The sequence below is a fragment of the Hylaeus volcanicus genome, chromosome 4, assembly GCF_026283585.1.
Source record: "Hylaeus volcanicus isolate JK05 chromosome 4, UHH_iyHylVolc1.0_haploid, whole genome shotgun sequence".
In the NCBI taxonomy this organism is placed as follows: domain Eukaryota; kingdom Metazoa; phylum Arthropoda; class Insecta; order Hymenoptera; family Colletidae; genus Hylaeus; species Hylaeus volcanicus.
In genome coordinates this window covers 12,393,427-12,412,337 of record NC_071979.1, presented here as the reverse complement: position 1 = coordinate 12,412,337, position 18,911 = coordinate 12,393,427, and the positions used below count along the sequence as shown (strand labels likewise).

At 32.9% G+C, this 18,911-nt stretch overlaps 1 protein-coding gene across 2 annotated transcripts in view; it reads right to left on the bottom strand.

Annotated features, from left to right (window-relative positions):
- Positions 1-984: 984 nt before the first annotated feature.
- Positions 985-18,911, bottom strand: part of LOC128874900 (uridine phosphorylase 1) — a 38,818-nt gene continuing 20,891 nt past the window's right edge. For both annotated transcript variants that reach the window (XM_054120051.1, XM_054120050.1), the window contains exons 2-6: positions 13,447-13,570; positions 10,329-10,490; positions 7,003-7,188; positions 5,849-6,181; positions 985-5,327 (exon numbers count right to left, since the gene is read on the bottom strand). In XM_054120051.1, the coding sequence (XP_053976026.1) occupies positions 5,145-5,327; positions 5,849-6,181; positions 7,003-7,188; positions 10,329-10,490; positions 13,447-13,570 (988 nt within the window). In that variant the 3' untranslated portion in view covers positions 985-5,144. The remainder of the gene's footprint in view (positions 5,328-5,848; positions 6,182-7,002; positions 7,189-10,328; positions 10,491-13,446; positions 13,571-18,911) is intronic.

Below are 18,911 nucleotides of genomic sequence, written 5' to 3'. Positions count from 1 at the left end.
TTCCAGCAATGTTGCAAAGCTTTCTCTCAAAATTTCAACAAAGTTGCGGCGCTCAAAAGTTCGACAAAGTGGCAACTCAGAAGTTCGGAAAATAGTGACAAAATCGTGAAAATCGCCTCCGCTCCGAACTTTTGAGATGCAAATTTATTGTACTTTTGAGCGTTGTAACTTTGTTGAAGTTTTTGAGCCGGGCGATGTTCAACAATGTTGCGTATATGTTCTCTTAGACTTCAACGAAGTTGCAGCGCTCAAAAGTACAACAAAGTTGCAACTCAGAAGTTTGGCAAATAGTGACAAAATCGGGAAAATCGCCTCGGTTCCGATCTTCTGAGATGCAACTTTGTTGAACTTTTGAGATTTGCGATCTGCAACATTGTCGAACCTTTGAGATGTGCGATTTTCAATATTGTTGATTTTTTAGATGTGCGATTTGCAACATTGTTGAACTTCGCTCCGCTCGAATTTCAAGAACGTTGTAAATTGGGAAGAAGGAACTTTAAGAGGAATTGTATTACGACATGAAGGGAAATTAAAGGGATATGTCACCGAAAGGGAGTGAAATTAAAGGGAAATGTACCAGGAAATGAATGGAAATTAAAGGGGAATGTCACAGAAATGGAGTGAAATTAAAGGGAAATGTACCAGGAAATGAAGGAAAATTAAAAGGAAAATTTGCACGAAGCTGTATGTGAAGTAATTGTTTTAGAAAATCTTATTAATACTGTATTAAAGCCTGATGATTTAGTACAAAATGTGACCATATTTACTTTTGAAGTGAATAAATTTATACACAAACAACAAATACGTTCAAAGGTAAAATCATACTTACCAATGAAAGTGGTATACATGAAATAATATGTCGATACTTTTTATGTTTTCTTTTAAAACTGTTTCGTAATTGTTTTCATTAAGTAATCCTTTAAAAATGAGAACATTTCGTTACGTATGAAGATAAAATTTACCTGGCAAAGTTATAAGGCAATGCATGGTATTAATTCCCTTTTTATTGTCCTTTTAAAACATAGTGCACAATAAGTAACATTATACATAATCCATCTGTTACAGTAAACGATTTCTGAAGAGACAGATTACGTATTTCATAAATAGTGTTGCATATAAATAAATAGGTTCACAGTGAGAGCACAGCGATAGCTGAATAATATTGGTGAACATTCGCTAAACATCGTTCTCGTCGATGTTGCATTGGTTAAATAGTAATTAGATAATTTAAAGGATATAGATTAACGGTGAAGAATTTTATGGAATAGTTCGATATCAATAAATAGGTAATAAATATCGACGATTCGTCGACATAGGCATGTATATATAACCGAGAAGAGTCATTAAAATTGAATACATGTACGTTTGTATGTATAACAATATTTGGTTCTCCTTGTAATACTTCTCGTAATTTCTTAATACGCATCACAGATATGTCGTTGTTTATAGAAAATAAAAATGTAAGGATAACGTCATAAACTGAACAGCTTATCTACTAATTCTAAAGTAGGCAAATCGAAAAGGCTTGGTACATACTACTCGATCGATCTGATCCGTCCCTTTAAAAATTACGAGTACTTAATTTAATTTTCCTGCGCGAAACGATGTCGTACAAATCAAAAGAACATACTCGATCTTTATCATAAATAACATTTTTGCGCTATCGAACGTAACGATAATTTGAACTCTGCAAGTTTGATTATTCTTAAATTACGTATCTGTATAGTTTAGGCTGTTCTCAGAAGATTGAAATCGATTCGAATGTCAAAAAGCGATAAGCTTCGTCCCTTTTCTTACAGACCTAAACGTTATATTGGATGTGATTTTATATTTTACCTCGATTAATTTAAGTTAGGCTGATAGTTTTAGCGATCATTTAAAAGGTACGACCGAACGAGAGTAAATTTTGAAACAGACTCGATTTCAAGTTCTGCGACTCATTCTTCGAAGAGAATGTAAATTTTTGGAGGTAATTTTACACTTGGCTTTCAACAACTTCAACGAAGGAGTATCGTACAACTGTATAATGTTACTAGCTACAGCAGGCATGCTCGCTAGTGGAGTTCCTCGCGCGAATTGCGTTTTCCTTTCACGTGTCATTGTCCAGAAATGAAGAAATCAGAGATGGACCAACTTTCGTTAATAATAAATAGCAAAATAAAAACACGGTATACCAATTTATTCGATCGAACGCATATACAAATAAATTTTGTACTTGATTGATGTAACGTGTAATTGAAATGAATTGAATACATTTAATTATAATTAAATGTATAATTGAAATTCTGAATTTTATTTAACGCTCAACAGATGAAAAGCTGTTTAATTTCATTCGTTATTGGTAATTTCTATTTAAACGTTTAGACCATCTGCAATATGTATCGCAAAACGCGATATAACCAGACAGAATTGGGGGAGTTGCCTAAACTTCAGATCTTAGAATTAGCGTGAACATGCCTGAGCTACACTACGGTAAACACGATACAACACGGGAATTGGTAGTCACAAAAATATAATTAATATACCGAAGAACCGTCGCGCGGAACTTCAAGGCTGAACTATCATTATAACACCAACAACGTTTGTTAACAATTACCATGAACTTTTATGCAATGTTATATAATAAACATTAAACAGCCAATTGTGCGTTCCGCGTGATAGGTATGTCATATGTCAAACATCGATATACAAGCACGTGATATCATTTCAGCACAAAAATACCTCGCAAGTAACTTACAATCCTTTCCATATTATTACTGTTTTACTAGCTGGTTACTAACAATTATTCAAGTGGAAAGATCGAATCTTTCTTAGTGCAACGATAAATGAATTCATGTAAAAACGAGTACCATGATCGATACACATTTATTAATCGTTAAAAATAATCTCGCGTTTAAGGATCGACACGCGTGCCGTTTAATATTTTGCATTTACATAAAAACTGCATACACCTTTTCAAAACGTTAATAGCAAGAGTGTAAAATGAACTTTTGTCAAACGTTTCAACATATACGTGTTATGGCTCAACAGTTCGAACCGCGTACAATGTTTATCTCTGAACACATTTACAGAATATAGTATTTCTGGAAATACAATTAAAAATTTGATAAGCCACGTCAGACTGTTTACATAATAATGCCTCGTGTTCGCTGTTCCATTACGTCGAAGAGCGTGAATAAATCGTTACGATTCAACGTTTTCTAGTAATTCGAGTAACAAAAATTTACAGCATATGTATTTCCGTAATCAATAAAAGTTATGTAATACTACGACAACGTTATGATAAACTCTTGTTTTCAGGAAATAAGTAAGATATCTCGTTTCGATAGAAGCAATAAACAATGCATTATTATACTATAGAATTGTGCTTAAAGTCGTGTTTCAATATCCGATAATCAAGAGTTTAATCGGTTTCTGTTCTTACTTTTATTCCGTAACAAGAGTCGACATACAATTTAACCAACAAACAGTATTAAGATACAAAAACGCACGGTTTAAAAATATATATATAACATGGAATCCTTACGAATGAAGCCCAAAACCGCTTAATAACGTCAACTACTTTAACTTGTCTACTTAAGTTTTCTTACAAAGTATCACGTCCAGCTTTGTTTTCTTCACGAAGAGGGAATCGTAACGTAACTGGTTTATAACCAACAATTTCTAACATTTTATTGGCCATAAAACTGTGATGGCTTATAACGTTGAGATAGGATTAAGAACATTCTGTCGATTGTACTGAGCCGACTTATTTTCCAAAATGTATTTTTTTGGCACTGAAACAAAGTTTTGGGACAATGGAATGCTCGAGAAGAAGAGTAAACGCCATATCATAGCCGCATCATTATTTTCTTTGCAAATTCGTAATCCAATCTCGGTTTTAGATATGAGATGCATTTCGTACGATTGTTGCAATATACGTGTTATACATGTACACGAATCCCAATCACACCATAAACGAAGGCTAAACAAAAGCATACGCTATTACTTAAACTACTTGGAATGTGCTACTCGGCTACTTAGCTCTACCAATACATAGAATTTTAATATTATCGATTAAGTTTCATACATTCCTGAAACGAAGTTCAACGGTACTTGGTTTCACGAAATTAACACAATTTGCGAGCAACTCGGGTCTACGATCGATTATTTATAGATCCATTGTAAAACGCTTCGCATACAAAGTTATTGAGAATTTCATGACATTCTCATTTTTTAGATAATGACGGTCGTTTTTGGTCGAAGAATATACGAACGCTTCGTATATAACTGCAATTACTGTTTAAAATAAGATATTCCAGAAATACACGGGTAATAGATATGTGGCCAAGTATGGTCGTTTAAAATGTATCTCACTCTGATAGTCGCATTTTTAAATATGTTGCCCGGTTTGTACTTGGATCACCACATTGTAATGATAAAACGGGTGAAGTTTGTAATCCTTTGAGCTTCTTTTCGCAATAATTATAAAACATAAGAGGAACTTCGATATTATAAATACTATAATGACACATAGGTACATAGTCTCGAGAATTTATAGAAACAAAATTATACAAAAGCAAACGAATAAATAATTGGAAATCATTTTCTGAGATATACCGAAATTACACTTAAGACTTTAATATCATATTCCAAATTAAATATATTACTGTACATATATGAAGCAAGCATTATGTTTTAACACGCTTATAATTTATATGATAAATTAAATTAAATGTTTGTAGCCTCTTTGAAAAGAATTACTCTTTACATATATGCGAAATAACAATCATTTTTCGCGGAAAAAAAAATAATAAAACTTCTTTCTTACTTTACCTTGTGCAACTGATTTCAAAACACTTGTCCGCGGTACCACAAATGCATACGTGTGCCTTGACTTCTAACGAGTAGACCGCGATTAAATATTTGCAATAGTAAGGATACCTAAGTCTTTTTGAAACATATAACCATCAGGACTAATCACGATATAATTCACGTGACTACAATGTAAATAAACAAATAAAATGAGGTCCGTTCCGTGAGCTAATCATCGATACAAATCCGTAAATAGGATTTCGTCGTATTCTGACGCACAGCGCACATTCTTTCGCTATCAAGACTCGTAGGGGGCTTCCTTGCGATTCTGTATTCGGCGTATCGTAAATTTAATCGTAGTTCTCCGATTCCTGTTGCACCAGCTTGAACCGACGTGGACTCTTGACACACATCGATCCATGGCCTTCGAGGGAGAGGCGGCCTTTTCGTTGAAGGTATCTGGTTATGTAACGAGCGATCAACTGTTGTGGTCTCATTTGCCACTCATCCAGGACTTCCTTTGGTGCCAGCACCTGTGTACACAATAAAAACCTTAAATTTATTTTTAAATCGTTCAACCAATTGTACTGTTTGGTGTGATTTTCTTGTAAAATTATTAATTAACATAATGTTTGAATCGACTGGTGGAAAATGGTAGAAAAATAAGATGTCCGAAGAGGTACAAACTTAATGCAGTATGCGACCACCTAAGATAAAATGTTTTAACAAATTAAAACTACTTACAGTGACTCGTATTAATATTCGGACACTATAGTACTTTATTCATTCTTGCAATGTACACCTGACCTTTATTTATTTAACATATCGAATTTAGATAGATTTCTCCCCTTCACATATTGTATTATTATATAATTTGTATGTCTAACGAGTACGGAGCACTTGGTTTTAAATTTGCAAGTTAACAAATGGTTTCTATTGTGTTATTGTACAAATTTCCTGGCTAAGAAGTAACTCGACATAAAAAATAGTACAAGTCACTGGTTTTATGTTTATTATTGGAAACATAAATGTGTTCTTCTTATAGTCCACATACCTGATCGCCCCTAAATCGGTCCAGCAGCGTCACGCAGACAACAGCTGACTTGATGCCAGCATGATGCGTGAGAGCCGCAAACGAGAGACTTTCCATCTCTATATTTATTACTCCAGACTTGTGCAGTTTCTCCAAATACTCCATTCGGTCGTTTTCTGAAAACTCGCAAAACGCGCCGTCCAGCCGGCCTTGTCCTTCGTAGAAGTCATAAGTGCACATGGTTTTACCGATCACAGTGTCGTAAGGATCATCTCGGTGCGCCAGAGCCTTCAAGTCGCGAGCTAACTGCCGATCAAGCTTTGCAGGTCTTCTTAACAGTTTACCGAGCACAGGCTGCAAAATGAATTTGTTCCTTCGATAATTTTTTATTTACGAAGCAGACAAGTTTTATGATACCTCGAAACATTTGTCATTTCAATATAAGGTATAATTCAATGATGCTCGATGGAGACCAAAATAAAATCGAATTTCAAAACGAATGAAGAATATATTTACACTCAACTTCGTTTTATCCAAACCGCAAGATCAATGACATAGCACAAAACGATGGTGGAAATACAATTAGTAATCTATGTGTCATGTGTATTCATTAAAACTCCAATTTATCTCTGGCCTCGCTACACAAGCCGTTCATTTATTATTACTATTATTAATGTATAATATGTATATAGATTGTCTGTACTATAACTGTCAACTAGATGATAAATTATTTTCTTCTTTCTTTACACACAATACAATAAATTTGTAAAGCATAGTGCAACAGAGGAATATAATCCTGAACAATGATTGAAAAATAATACTCGGATTTATATTTAATACGATACAATTATTATTATTTATTTGAACTTAGCGTGCCTATCGGCAGTTCTTATTTAGATATCAAATTCATTTTTCTCAAACCATCAACGACAAAAACAAAAATTAAAAATGTTATAGGTGTAGCTTAACTGTAAACTCTTTTTACACCAAGTGCATCAGTGTCAAAATAATGTTATTCTTATTTATTTATATTTAAAAAAGTGGCGAAAGAGTTTCTTCTGACATTTACGTCTTGTTTGCCTACCATTTGACGTCTGCATGAAAGGTATAAAAATAATCAAACAGCTAATTTTTCCTACTCTGGACGTTTTATAACTTCAAGAAGAATCTCTTACCAGTTCCAAGTATGGTTTCAGCATTCCATCGACTGCTTCCTCGGAAATTACGACTGTACCGCCTTCAAGGCCGATTCCACCGCAAGTCCCGATCCTAAAGAATACTGGATCCTTCACCTTCGCGTGGTACATCAGTTTGATGATCTCGTGGAGGAGAATTCCAACCGATGGAATGCCCATTCCATGCTAAACAGAAAACATGAACGTTCCATTTTCTCATGCATATTCCATAAAGGATCGCATCAATTAACATATCGAATATAAACAAATTCCTTAAAGTAGGACAGTGGTATGTCGCAGTTACTAATATTTCCTAAAGAAACGACAGTATCCATCTTGCTTATAATATTTAAAAGTCATTGTAGTAGACGAGAGCATATACCATTATTTTATAAAATATAAAAAGACAATACAGTTTTTAATGTGCATACAAATAAAATTGGCGATTTAATTGGTAAACCACAAATATACGATAAATATAAAGGTTATAAGTATTGAGTTGTCTTAAAAGTTTCTTTCGTTTCTTTAGTAAATAATAGGTACACAATATTTTATGTTTTATGTTCCATTAGTGATTTGTATACTACTATACTAGTTGTATTCTAGGAGATAAGATTGTCTATTTATATAAACACTGTCACACAAACCAGCTGAATGCAAATAGCGAAAGAAACTTGTGGGACAACCTAATACAATTTTTAATCTGTACAATATTCATTTTATAACTATCGCATATAAGTTAACTTAAGTAGAGTGTAAATTGATAGTAGACATTCTACTTATTCTAAAAACTGTTTGCACTCATATTGAAGTTTATTTATTTTAAACTTGCAAGCCTGTTTTCAAAATGTCTTCCCTACTAATTTGATTTGACCTACGTATTATTTAAAAATATATATCTATAGTGATTTGTATATTATTATAGTAGTTGTATTCTAGGAGATAAGATTGTCTATTTATATAAACACTGCCACACAAAGCAACTGAATGCAAGTAGCGAAAGAAACTTGTATTTGATTATATTTGATTGTATTTAACTTGTAATTGATAGTAGACATTCTGCTTATTCTAAAAGCTGTTTGCACTCATATTGAAGTTTATTTATTTTAAACCAGCAAGCTTGTTTTCAAAACGGTTTCCCTACTAATTTGATTTGTCCTATGTTTTATTCAAAAAATATATATGTATGTATATATATGATTTTCTGTGTTTACATGCGAGGATGATCGTAAAATGTCGAAAATTAATGGGTAAGAATTTTATTTCGTTTTCCAATGAATATTCAACATTGCTTGCAAGACAGTTTGGTTTTCTTGAAAATTCCTGAAAGTTTATTGTCCGAGCTTTGGTGTCCAGTCATTGTGAAACAAAATATCGCAGCAGCCTTGCACACCATTTCCGAAGATGAGTTCCCAATGACGACGTAAGCTCATTTTATATTTCCGCGTCGCTCGACGCGTTATCGCGTTATACGCCTGATTTGCACAAAAAGTGACGATGAAAAAATAGTTTGGTCGACGAGTCGAGTAACTGGTGCGTAAAAAAACGCGTGAAACGTGGAAGTATATGATTATCGCGGAATGTCAGATGTTTTTTTACCTTCGAGTGTATGCTAAATTGTACATGATATTGCGTTAATATATATTTTACATCGTTTGATTGAAGTCGACACGATATTCTAATTTTTTTCAACGAAATTGGATCATTTTCGATACTTTAATACATTGTATTATTCTCGTTGTCCACTATTAAAGAAAAAAAAATGCACGGAGAATTTAGAAATTTAATGAAGTATGTGACAAATCTAACAGACTCAACAGATTAAAACTATTTATGATACCTTGCCTTTTCTCCATGCACGTTTTATATTTTTACAATTTTTCTGTGTAACAATGGTTATTGACTTTTTCGCAAATGTTACAATGGACAGTACGATAATGGGATCAATTAACGGTGAGCAGGAATCTTGTAAGAATCGTTTCTAAGCGTTCTAATCTTCAAATAACCGAACGAAAGTTTATAGTAAATTTAAAAATGGCGAAAAACGTTTTGAGATAGTACAAGAAGAGTGTAGGGATTTTTTTTGCTCGTGTAGAATTCAATAACATTGCAAGGTTACATTGTTATAAATAGCGGCGTGATGTATGTAACGGAAGTTTATAATAATATTATCGCTAGACCTTAACTTTACACCAAAGATGAGCAACATTTTATTCGAAGGGAAAGGAGACGAATAAATTTTTATTGTGAAATAAAATTTCATTGTGCATCATACAACTTTTTTAGTAAACATCCTAAATTTTTGATGTTTATTTAACAATTAACGAATACAAAGTTGCTTGTTTATTATTTGTTGCTCGAAATTTTCATCTAGACAAGATTTTTGCCCATCTCTGGTTCAAAGGTCTGTTAAATTATAATAAAAATTACAGAAAGGAGTATCTAAATTAATTTTGATTATGATAATACGTTGCATAAAGGAGCTTCGGATACTTGCAAAAGATGGTCAAAAGATTAATGAAACTGTTAAACGTTGAAATATGCAGAGGATAAACGATTGTACAAAAAACACTATAAAAAGTTCCAGAATATTGCTCATCAGGTAAATTTAGTTGAAAGTCTTGAACTTTGAACGGCTAAAAAACAACTCTCAACGGTTCGTTCAACGCTCTCATTGCCTTCAAAGCTAATTGAACGCCAGTTTGAACGATGATGAAAATTGAATTTTTGATCAAACTGCTTTTGATTGAACACACACACAAATGCGATAAAAAATATATATATCTCACTTTTAACTTCTGTAGGTCGTTTGAAAGTTTTCTGTGTAATTGATTCACTGACAAACATAGTAACCATCGCAACTCGATGTCAGTTCAAGTTTTATGCGTGCTAATGTAAACAAAATTAACGAAATGAATGAATAAAATTAAAATGATAAACATTTATAAATTTTAGTGGGAAGAAGACACATTTAATTTGTCAATTAACAAGACTGTTGGATCGAGAAAGGTTAATCACGATATCGCATTCTCCTTAACTTGAGAATGATCTTTCTTCGTACAATACGAACGAATTAACCGACTAACTTAAATAAGTTGATGACCAATTGGAAATCGTAGAAAAAGCAAAGACTGTTCGGAAATGAGAAAGATGCAAAATGGTATTAATTTGCTAAATAAATTATTTTAAATGGGACTATGCTAATTTTATTGAAACATTTTATTTAATTCAAATTCCAATGCGTAAGATTTGGGAATAAAGCAACGCGTTTACTATGGATTATTTGAAAAGCAGATTTTTTCTACGAATATTAATGGTATACTTACACTAATGGAAAGCACCGGTCCGACCTTATACATGGAGTACCGGTACGAATACTGGCTAATGTCGAGTAGCGTCGTTCCAGCTGGAAGCTTGTGACCTATTTCCTTCATTATGTAATTAGCGAATTGCTCCATGCGTTTTGGTGTTCCACCCATGCACACGAACTGTAACAATTAAAATGGACAACAACAGAATTAAATACGTATTTCTAGTCACGTTTTCACAAAAAGTAACCGTTTAGTTTGAACTTATCTAGCCTGAGAAACTTCGTATCTATCAGAGAATCTATGTTCGAGTAATTCTGATATTCAACTAATATGATTCAACTGATATTCTGATTCACCTAAATTCTGATATCCCACCATCGTTGAAAATTCATTGCCACTTACTTAATTGTTTGGTTGTTTATCACAACCGAATAGTGACGATAACTAACGTAATACAGTAGGAAAACAGAACAGAACAGAACGACTGAAAACATTTTTAACGCGTTAGTCACCAGTTCATCCAGCAATGGGTGACAAGACTTTTCATCAAGGACCTACAAAAATTAATTTCGTTGCTGAGATGATAATGAAAATAGGTCTGGATAGGATTCGTGAATTTAGCGAGGAATATAAATAAAATTTTCATACATCTCGCGAGACACTGTACTTTTTTCAAATATAGTTTAGTAGTCTAATAAGAAGAAGAAAGTACTCGTAAGGGCTTCGTGACATTGTGCAACAGATAGTGCACTACCCTACTACTCCAGCATACGACGAGATTAACACGTTGGTCTCCGCGTCTCCCAGAAATGGGTGAAAGGACTTTTCAGTAACAAATTAAAAAAATTAATTCCAAGAGTGACTCGATAATGAAAATAAATTTCGATCGTATTTGTGAATTAGATTAGTTCAAAAAATGAAATACTACGACAAATGTTAAATTAGCCAATCTTCAATAGTCTCGAGACAATATTTTAACTTTGTAGACATTTTCACGAGTTTTACTCTGTCAGTCAACGCGTTAATCATTAGTGTGCTCTGGGTTGTAGATATGTTTTATTGTAGTTACAGTACAGCCGTGTGATGTTGGCCCTCCAATATTAAAAAATTCAAAATTTTCTTTTTGCAAACATTTCAGTTGTCCCCCATCCCCTCCCCCCAAATTGAATTGTTTGTAATTTTTAAACTAAAAAGGGGCAAACAAAAATTCCAACGGGGCATTGATGGACAAACGATAGACAATCCTTTGGAAAAAGGAAATTTTGAATGTTTAAATCAATCAATGCCCCTTGGAACTTTCGTTTGCCCCTTTTTTGCCCCCCCCCCCCCCTCTCCCTCAAATTACTTGTAATTTTTAAACTAAAAAGGAGCAAACGAAAATTTTGACGAGGGATTGATGGACAAACGATGGTCAATCCTTTGGAAAAAGAAAATTTTGAATGTTGTAAATGAGTCATCCTGTGTGACGGTCGTTTTTTTATAAGGTTTTTACGGAATTCTTTTATAGCGAAATGAAAAAACACAGAGCTTTCAAATTTTTACTATATGTATCGAACCGTTTTTCTTTTTTCATAAATAAGTAGTCGTAAAATATCATGAAATTTTGGGTCTTAATGTCTAAAAGCATATAAAAAATTGAATTTTCAAGATTTTTAAAAAATCCTAGTTCCGACGATAGCCATTCATCTACAGATTAACATGCAATTTGTTTTTTTTACTTGACATTAGCCAGTCTGCCGGGATCATGGACGCCGCGCCGTTCACCTACTCTTTTTTTACATGGGTACCATACGAGCGATAAATCTCGCGATCCACATTATATTTTTGCTTAAAAAAATTCAAAGTTACAATTAAAAGCTGAATAAATATATAGTAAAAATTTGGAAACTCTGTGTTTTTTCATTTCGCTATAAAAAGTTCTGAACAAAATCTTAAAAAAACGGCTGTCACACGGGGCGACACCCTTAATCAATCAATGTCCTGTTGGAATTTTCGTTTGCTCCCTTTTTAGCTGGCGGGGCCCCCCCCCCAATTGAATTGTTTATAATTTTTAAACTAAAAAGGGACAAACGAAAATTCCAAAGGGGGCATTGATGGACAAACGATGGACAAACGTTTGCGAAAAGAAAATTTAAAAATTTTTAATATTGGGGGCCAACTTCACACGGTTCTACAGTACGGACTTAGCGATCGCGAGGTACCGTAGCTATAATAGAGAGGGCAGTGAGCCCCAATTGACACGTAAATGAATGTAATGTAAGTTAAGAAATAATATAAAGCATGGTAATATACGAATTTAAGGATAGATGTAAAACAATGTAAAAGTGATGAAAAAAACACATACATATGTGCAAGATTGAAGTGAATTGTAACAAGCAAGACTGGACCAATAAGTACGATACTAATGATTAGACTGCGGATCTTTATGCAGTATAAAATCTTTGCGAACGTGCCTACAAAAGTGAAATCTATATAGGAATTTATTTTATTCTGCAAATATTATAACACGAACTTTACTTTTTGTTTGTATTTTGTAGGTTCTTGCACATTAAAATTTCTTATAAATTCATGAAGATCCGCAGTCTACTAATGATAATCGATGTAAAACAGACTACGTACTCTTATAAAATAAAGAACAAGACAAGAAAAGTGTAATTAACATATTCGCGACCGCTGACGTGAATTCACGTCGCTTCAAATTCCTGGTTTCTATACTAAATTACGAAAATCTTGTTATTTTATACACTACATATATACAACGTTGATATTTCAGAACATATTTTGTAATTTTTAACTTCGCCCTAACGATACAAATTTGCGATGTCCAGCTTCAGAATTTTATTATTCTCGTCAGTACTCGGTGTTAGATACGTGAAATATCTGGCAGTCGCGAGTGCGTTGAAAGTAAAAGTGTAAAAGGAGACAGAAAAGTGTATTCGTTAATACATTGGCGCAGTGCGTATAAATATTAATAGCGGTATATTTTTTCTGTGCAAGCTAACTATAAAATTTTACTCGTTTATCATTTATCCATGCCGTGAATAACAAAAAAAACATCGGTGGAAAAGTTTGAGGAATAGATGAATATGAGAGGGAAATCAAGGCACGTAAGAAAAGTACTACTTTTATTTACCTTGACGTCACCGAACATCTCCACGAGATCGTGGGAACCGCTACCTAGAGCGAGATGATACAGTATGTCTTGATCCATGAGCTCGATGTTTGGATTTCGAAGTCGCACAGATCCATCTCTGTATCTAGAAAAAATATAAAACGCAACCGTTTAAGAATAAAAAGAATTTCATTCGTTACGTATTTATACCGATAGGTACCTATTTCCATCTTACTAACAAGAATATACTTTTATCGCTTGCAAACGCATTTTTATTGTTGTTTACCAATGCTCCTAAACTAATTGTTTACGACTAGAGAAGCGTGTTATCAAGGCTGGCCTTATTTATAGTTGAATTAAATAAAACGCGCAAAATTATTTATATTTCGTAGGAACGAATTATTCGGAACGAGAATCGTTCTAAATATGTTTGGTGTATATTTTTATTCTAAAAGGAGTAATTAATAGAACAACGACAATCTATTGTTGAAATTATGCAAATAGATATGAGCAAAACTTAATAAGTGAGACTGAAAGAAACTTATTTTGACTACAAGAATTTACGAGACCGCCAAGTGTGTTGACACTCAAATATAAGAAAATTAAAAACGTAGAATTAATTCGCGATACGATATAACAGCGCTGTGAAACCGATGAAATAAGAAAATGCGTTATTGGATAAGAAAATTCAATGACTGAACCTATCGTCAGCACGGTGACCTATCGTCGTTAAAGTTTAGTTTAGTTAAGTCATACTGCAACGCGATACATGTACCATTTAATATGATTCGATACTATTTTCGTCGCTAAAAATCACGCACTATTCTTGTGATTCAAACAGTCGAATCATTGCCAATCTGCGAATGAATGGAGGAAGACTGTATCGGCCATCGATCGCTCGATCGCTTATCGAATCTGTTAAAATAATGTTTATGTAATTTTTATCTTGTTTGACCGTTTTATGGAAAATATTTATAGATTCATATATAGCCAACGGAGCAAACTTGCATCTTTCTCTTTATCTCATTGAAATATTTTCAGACTCTTATCGAAACGATCAAGTTGGATTAAGTTAATCTGTTAACGATGAATCATTCTTGAACGCTTATACAGGTATTTATCCATTATCGTCGCGTTCTTTGAACGTCAATGAATTACAGAAAGGTAATATAATACCTCTTGTTATAATATTATATTTCTTTAATTCATTTCACGTCATAAAGTGAGTACAGCATTGTTGAATCAGAATTAGGCATCAGAAATTTAAACAATTTAATTGAATACTTCTCTCGGTAATTTTGCGCTCGAGGCATTTTTCTATAGAATCAAATCGAGTCCGTTTTATAATAAATTTCTGCAAAACCAATAACTTTGCTTCGAAAAGAAGTATCTAAAAACATTCATGAATCAATGTATATTATTTCAATTAATAATTGGCTGTATTTTGATATACGTACAATTGAAATTGTACGTTCAAAAATCACTTTTAAATTACATGTCGCCCTAGAGGCGCCACTTGAACGCAAACGATTAAATGTATTACATGCAATAGATATTAGTGCCGAAAGTATGTATATTTTATATTGTAAATAAATTATATAATAGATACTATTCATCAAATTAATAGTATTCTAATAAATAATTAGTAATATCGAATGCACTGCATATTATAATTATTCATCCTGAACAAAGACATAAAATATCTAATTAAATTATATTCACGCTATCTATAATAATATATTTTACTTATATCTATGATTAAAAATTTTATTTGCACAGCAACAACGGTTGTGCTCCTTCTTGTGATAGCTTGTGATAGACTTTTGAAGGAAATAGACAAATTCTCTCATTACTATTTAATGAGCGAGAAACTTAGTCTGGTCGATCCATATACATAGCTACCTACATAGTGTCAAATTCATCTATAAATGAAAAGATGGTCAACAGTGGACAATATTGTTCTGGCACTTCTCCAAGATAATGAGACAGTGGTGCAAGAAATATAAATAAAATTTTCATACATCTCGCGAGACATTGTCTTTTTTAAAATATAGTTTAGTAGTCTAATAATAATAAGAAAGTACTCGTAAGGGCTTCGTGACATTGTGCAACAGATGGTGCACTATCCTGCTACTTCAGAATATGACGAGATTAACACGTTGGTCTCCGCGTCTCCCAGAAATGGGTGACAGGACTTTTCAGTAACAAATTAAACAAATTTATTCCAAGAGTGGCTCGATAATGAAAATAAATTTGGATCGGATTTGTGAATTAAATAGTTCAAAAAATTAAATATTACGACAAATGTTAAATTAGCCAACGTACAGGACTTTCCAGTAACAAATTTAAAATATTAATTCCAAGAGTCAGACGACAATGAAACTCGATATGAAAATAAATTTGGATATGAGTTGTGAATTAAATAGCTTAACAAATTAAATACTACGAAAAATGTTACATTACCTAATCTTCAAGAGTCTCGAGATAAAATTTTAACTTCGTAGACATTTTCAGGAGTTTTAGTCTGTTAGTCAACGTGTTAATTATAAGTCCAACCTCGAGTACTTCGAGTCGCTCTTAAAAAAGTTTTGACGACGTACAGCAAGTAACGAAGCTATTCGTATTCCCTCAACTTTTCATTTCAAAAATGAAGTTTTTAAAATTCTTTTTAAAAATGGCGATTCGATGCAGCATTTTCTTGTGATTAATTTTAAAAATCAACCTACGTCATCTGACTAAAAGCGTGGTGAATAAAATGTAAAAAAAGAAAACAAGATTTGAAATTACTTTATTAATACTTTGTACATCTACGATTTTTATTTATCACGTGAAGAATTCAAATTGGTAACGATTTATACAGGGTGTGTGTAGAAGAGTATAGTATCAAACAACCAACGTATATACAATGTGGTAACTTTGTTAATTTAAGATATTTTTTAATCAAAAAATTCCGACAAATACACTAAGAAACGTTCTTTCGAATAGGCTGAAACTTGTTACCAAATAATTGTTCGTTTGTACCCAAAAAATTTATAAATATACTCCCTTTTTCGGACTGTCTTAGATGGGCTTCTCCCCTTAAATGTTAAAATCTGAATATTATATTAGGATATGAGAATAATATACTCGATCGATACGTGATCCATTTACGCAGTACTCGATGAAACAAACGTTTGTTATTCAATCCGATCACTGGCTGCATTGTTCTACGAAATATTGTCTCGAAACAATAACGTACAGACTTGTACCCCTAACATTCTATCATCAAAGGAAATGTAATAAGCTTTCTTTCAATTCTGAGAATCGCTTAATGACGTACAATATCCATTTACCTATAACTTTACCCTAACGTTCCATTGCTCGATCTACGCTTGTACGATGTTGATTTTTTGAAAGAAGCACCCTATCATGAGGTACACAATTATAATTCTAATATCATTTTATAATAAATTGATGATTCTTAATTTCTGAGCAGATTGTTATTTATAGAAACGCATCATTGAAGCGGGCCAATAGTTAAAAGATCGATTAACACTAAGAACATGTGTGATCAGCTTGCTTTGTTCATTTTGATTCGGCATATTGACTCCGTCATGTTGAATTTCTAAATTTTTAGTTCAGATTTGGAATCGAGGCCTCCAAGAAATCTTGTATACCTAGTGTTGAGATGTAATTATTTTATTGTGCTTTTTTTTTTCTTTAATGTGGTAAAAATCGCGTTTATGCGCAGATGAATGCGCGAGTTTGGTGTGTGCGATGTGCATGCCTTTTTTTGTTCTTCCCCTTTGTTCTGTATTGCAAAATATGTGGTCTGTATTATTCTGTTCTGTTCAATTTTCTTTTATAAACTGCACTATTCTTTCTTTTCTTTTTTCCCTGAATAAACAGTAAAAACAAGGATTCTCTATGTTTAGTTTTTTGTATTCCTTACACACGAAGCGAGGTAAGATTGTAACACCTAGTTACATGGAAGTCGTTTGAAAGGAAAAATGTATGCTTCGAAAAAAGCCAAATGATTAGGGATGATTTACCCTCTGATAAGGGTAAGTGTTGACAATAACGTTATGTATTTAATAAGTTGTGAAGTGAATTAAGTTTATATCAAGTTTTATTCAACATTGTGTTATAATATCCATTATATTATAATAATAGAATAGAAAAGGAATACAGTAAGTTATGAATTGAATCAAGTTTATATCAAGTTTTATTCAACACAATGTTATAATATTCATTATATTAAAAATAGGATAGGAAATTGTGTATCTACCTTTTCGTGTGAATTTCGAGGAGTCGTTTCGACTTCTAAATATGAAAACGGTGCAACAAAAAAATACGAGTCCCATGTTTTCCGATGTTCCATACGTATGAAAAGTTTCAAAAAAATTGGCGAGCAGATGCCGCTATAGAGACATACTGAACAGTTAGGAGGGGTCGCGAGCACAAAGGAGTTAGATGGGTTACAAACTACATGTACCACCTTTTCCTTACTTTTTCATGCATAGATATTTTTTTACTCGCCTCGAAAAATTGAATTTTTCATAATACCACAATTTAATATTTTAATTAAAATTTTTCGTTCAGGTCGCAATGGCATGAATTAACCCTTCGCGATCACCCGGGATCAAAATGACCCCAAGCGCAACTTTAAAATACAATTACTATAAGTTATTAATTTTATGAAAACATAGTAAACATTGTCAGAGTTATGATTCTTTTAGTAAAAAATGTCTTTTTTTCTTTACGCATTGCCCCCTTGCTGATTTTTGTCATCATTTTTAAAATTTGATAAAAATTTGTTGCCACGATATTCTCATTCTGAAAGGTTCAAATTAATATCCTGAATTTTTATGAGTCGTTCGGAACGATACTGACAACGTGGCAGTCGTTTAAACGTCGCTGGGGTCATTGGGACCTCCTGTGACCGGCCTCGTCATGTCCAGAACGTCTGACCTCGGAGGGTTAACAATAAATGTTGAACAAGTGATGATAGAAATTTATTCAAATCAAAATGCATTGTTAAGTTTTTTACCCCGTTGTAATTAAGATCGACAAATTTCGTAATACAATAAATTTTTATTTTTCATAAGGGTAAATGCTGTTGTTATATTTCTTAAAACTGTGTAAGGAGCTAGTAAATTATTTTATAATAGTAATAAAAAAAAACATGTTATCGATGTTTTACACTAATTTTGGAGGAGACTAATTAGAGAGATTGTAATTCTGTGCAGCGTGTTTTCTTTTCCTTTCGTGCCCTCCATCGTGCACTCCAAAGAGTTAACTGTACTGTTAGTTGCCTACTTACTTGCTGCATTTGTTCAATTCGAAAAAACAGACGATACTTTTTATATATGTACATTGCTGGTATCAATATTGACTCACCTACTAGCAGAAATTAATATCAACCTAGATCAATATACATTAATGTAAAAGAATCCTCTTCTAAACTATGGACTGCTTTTAAATATACCAATGATTAAAGTGTTGAG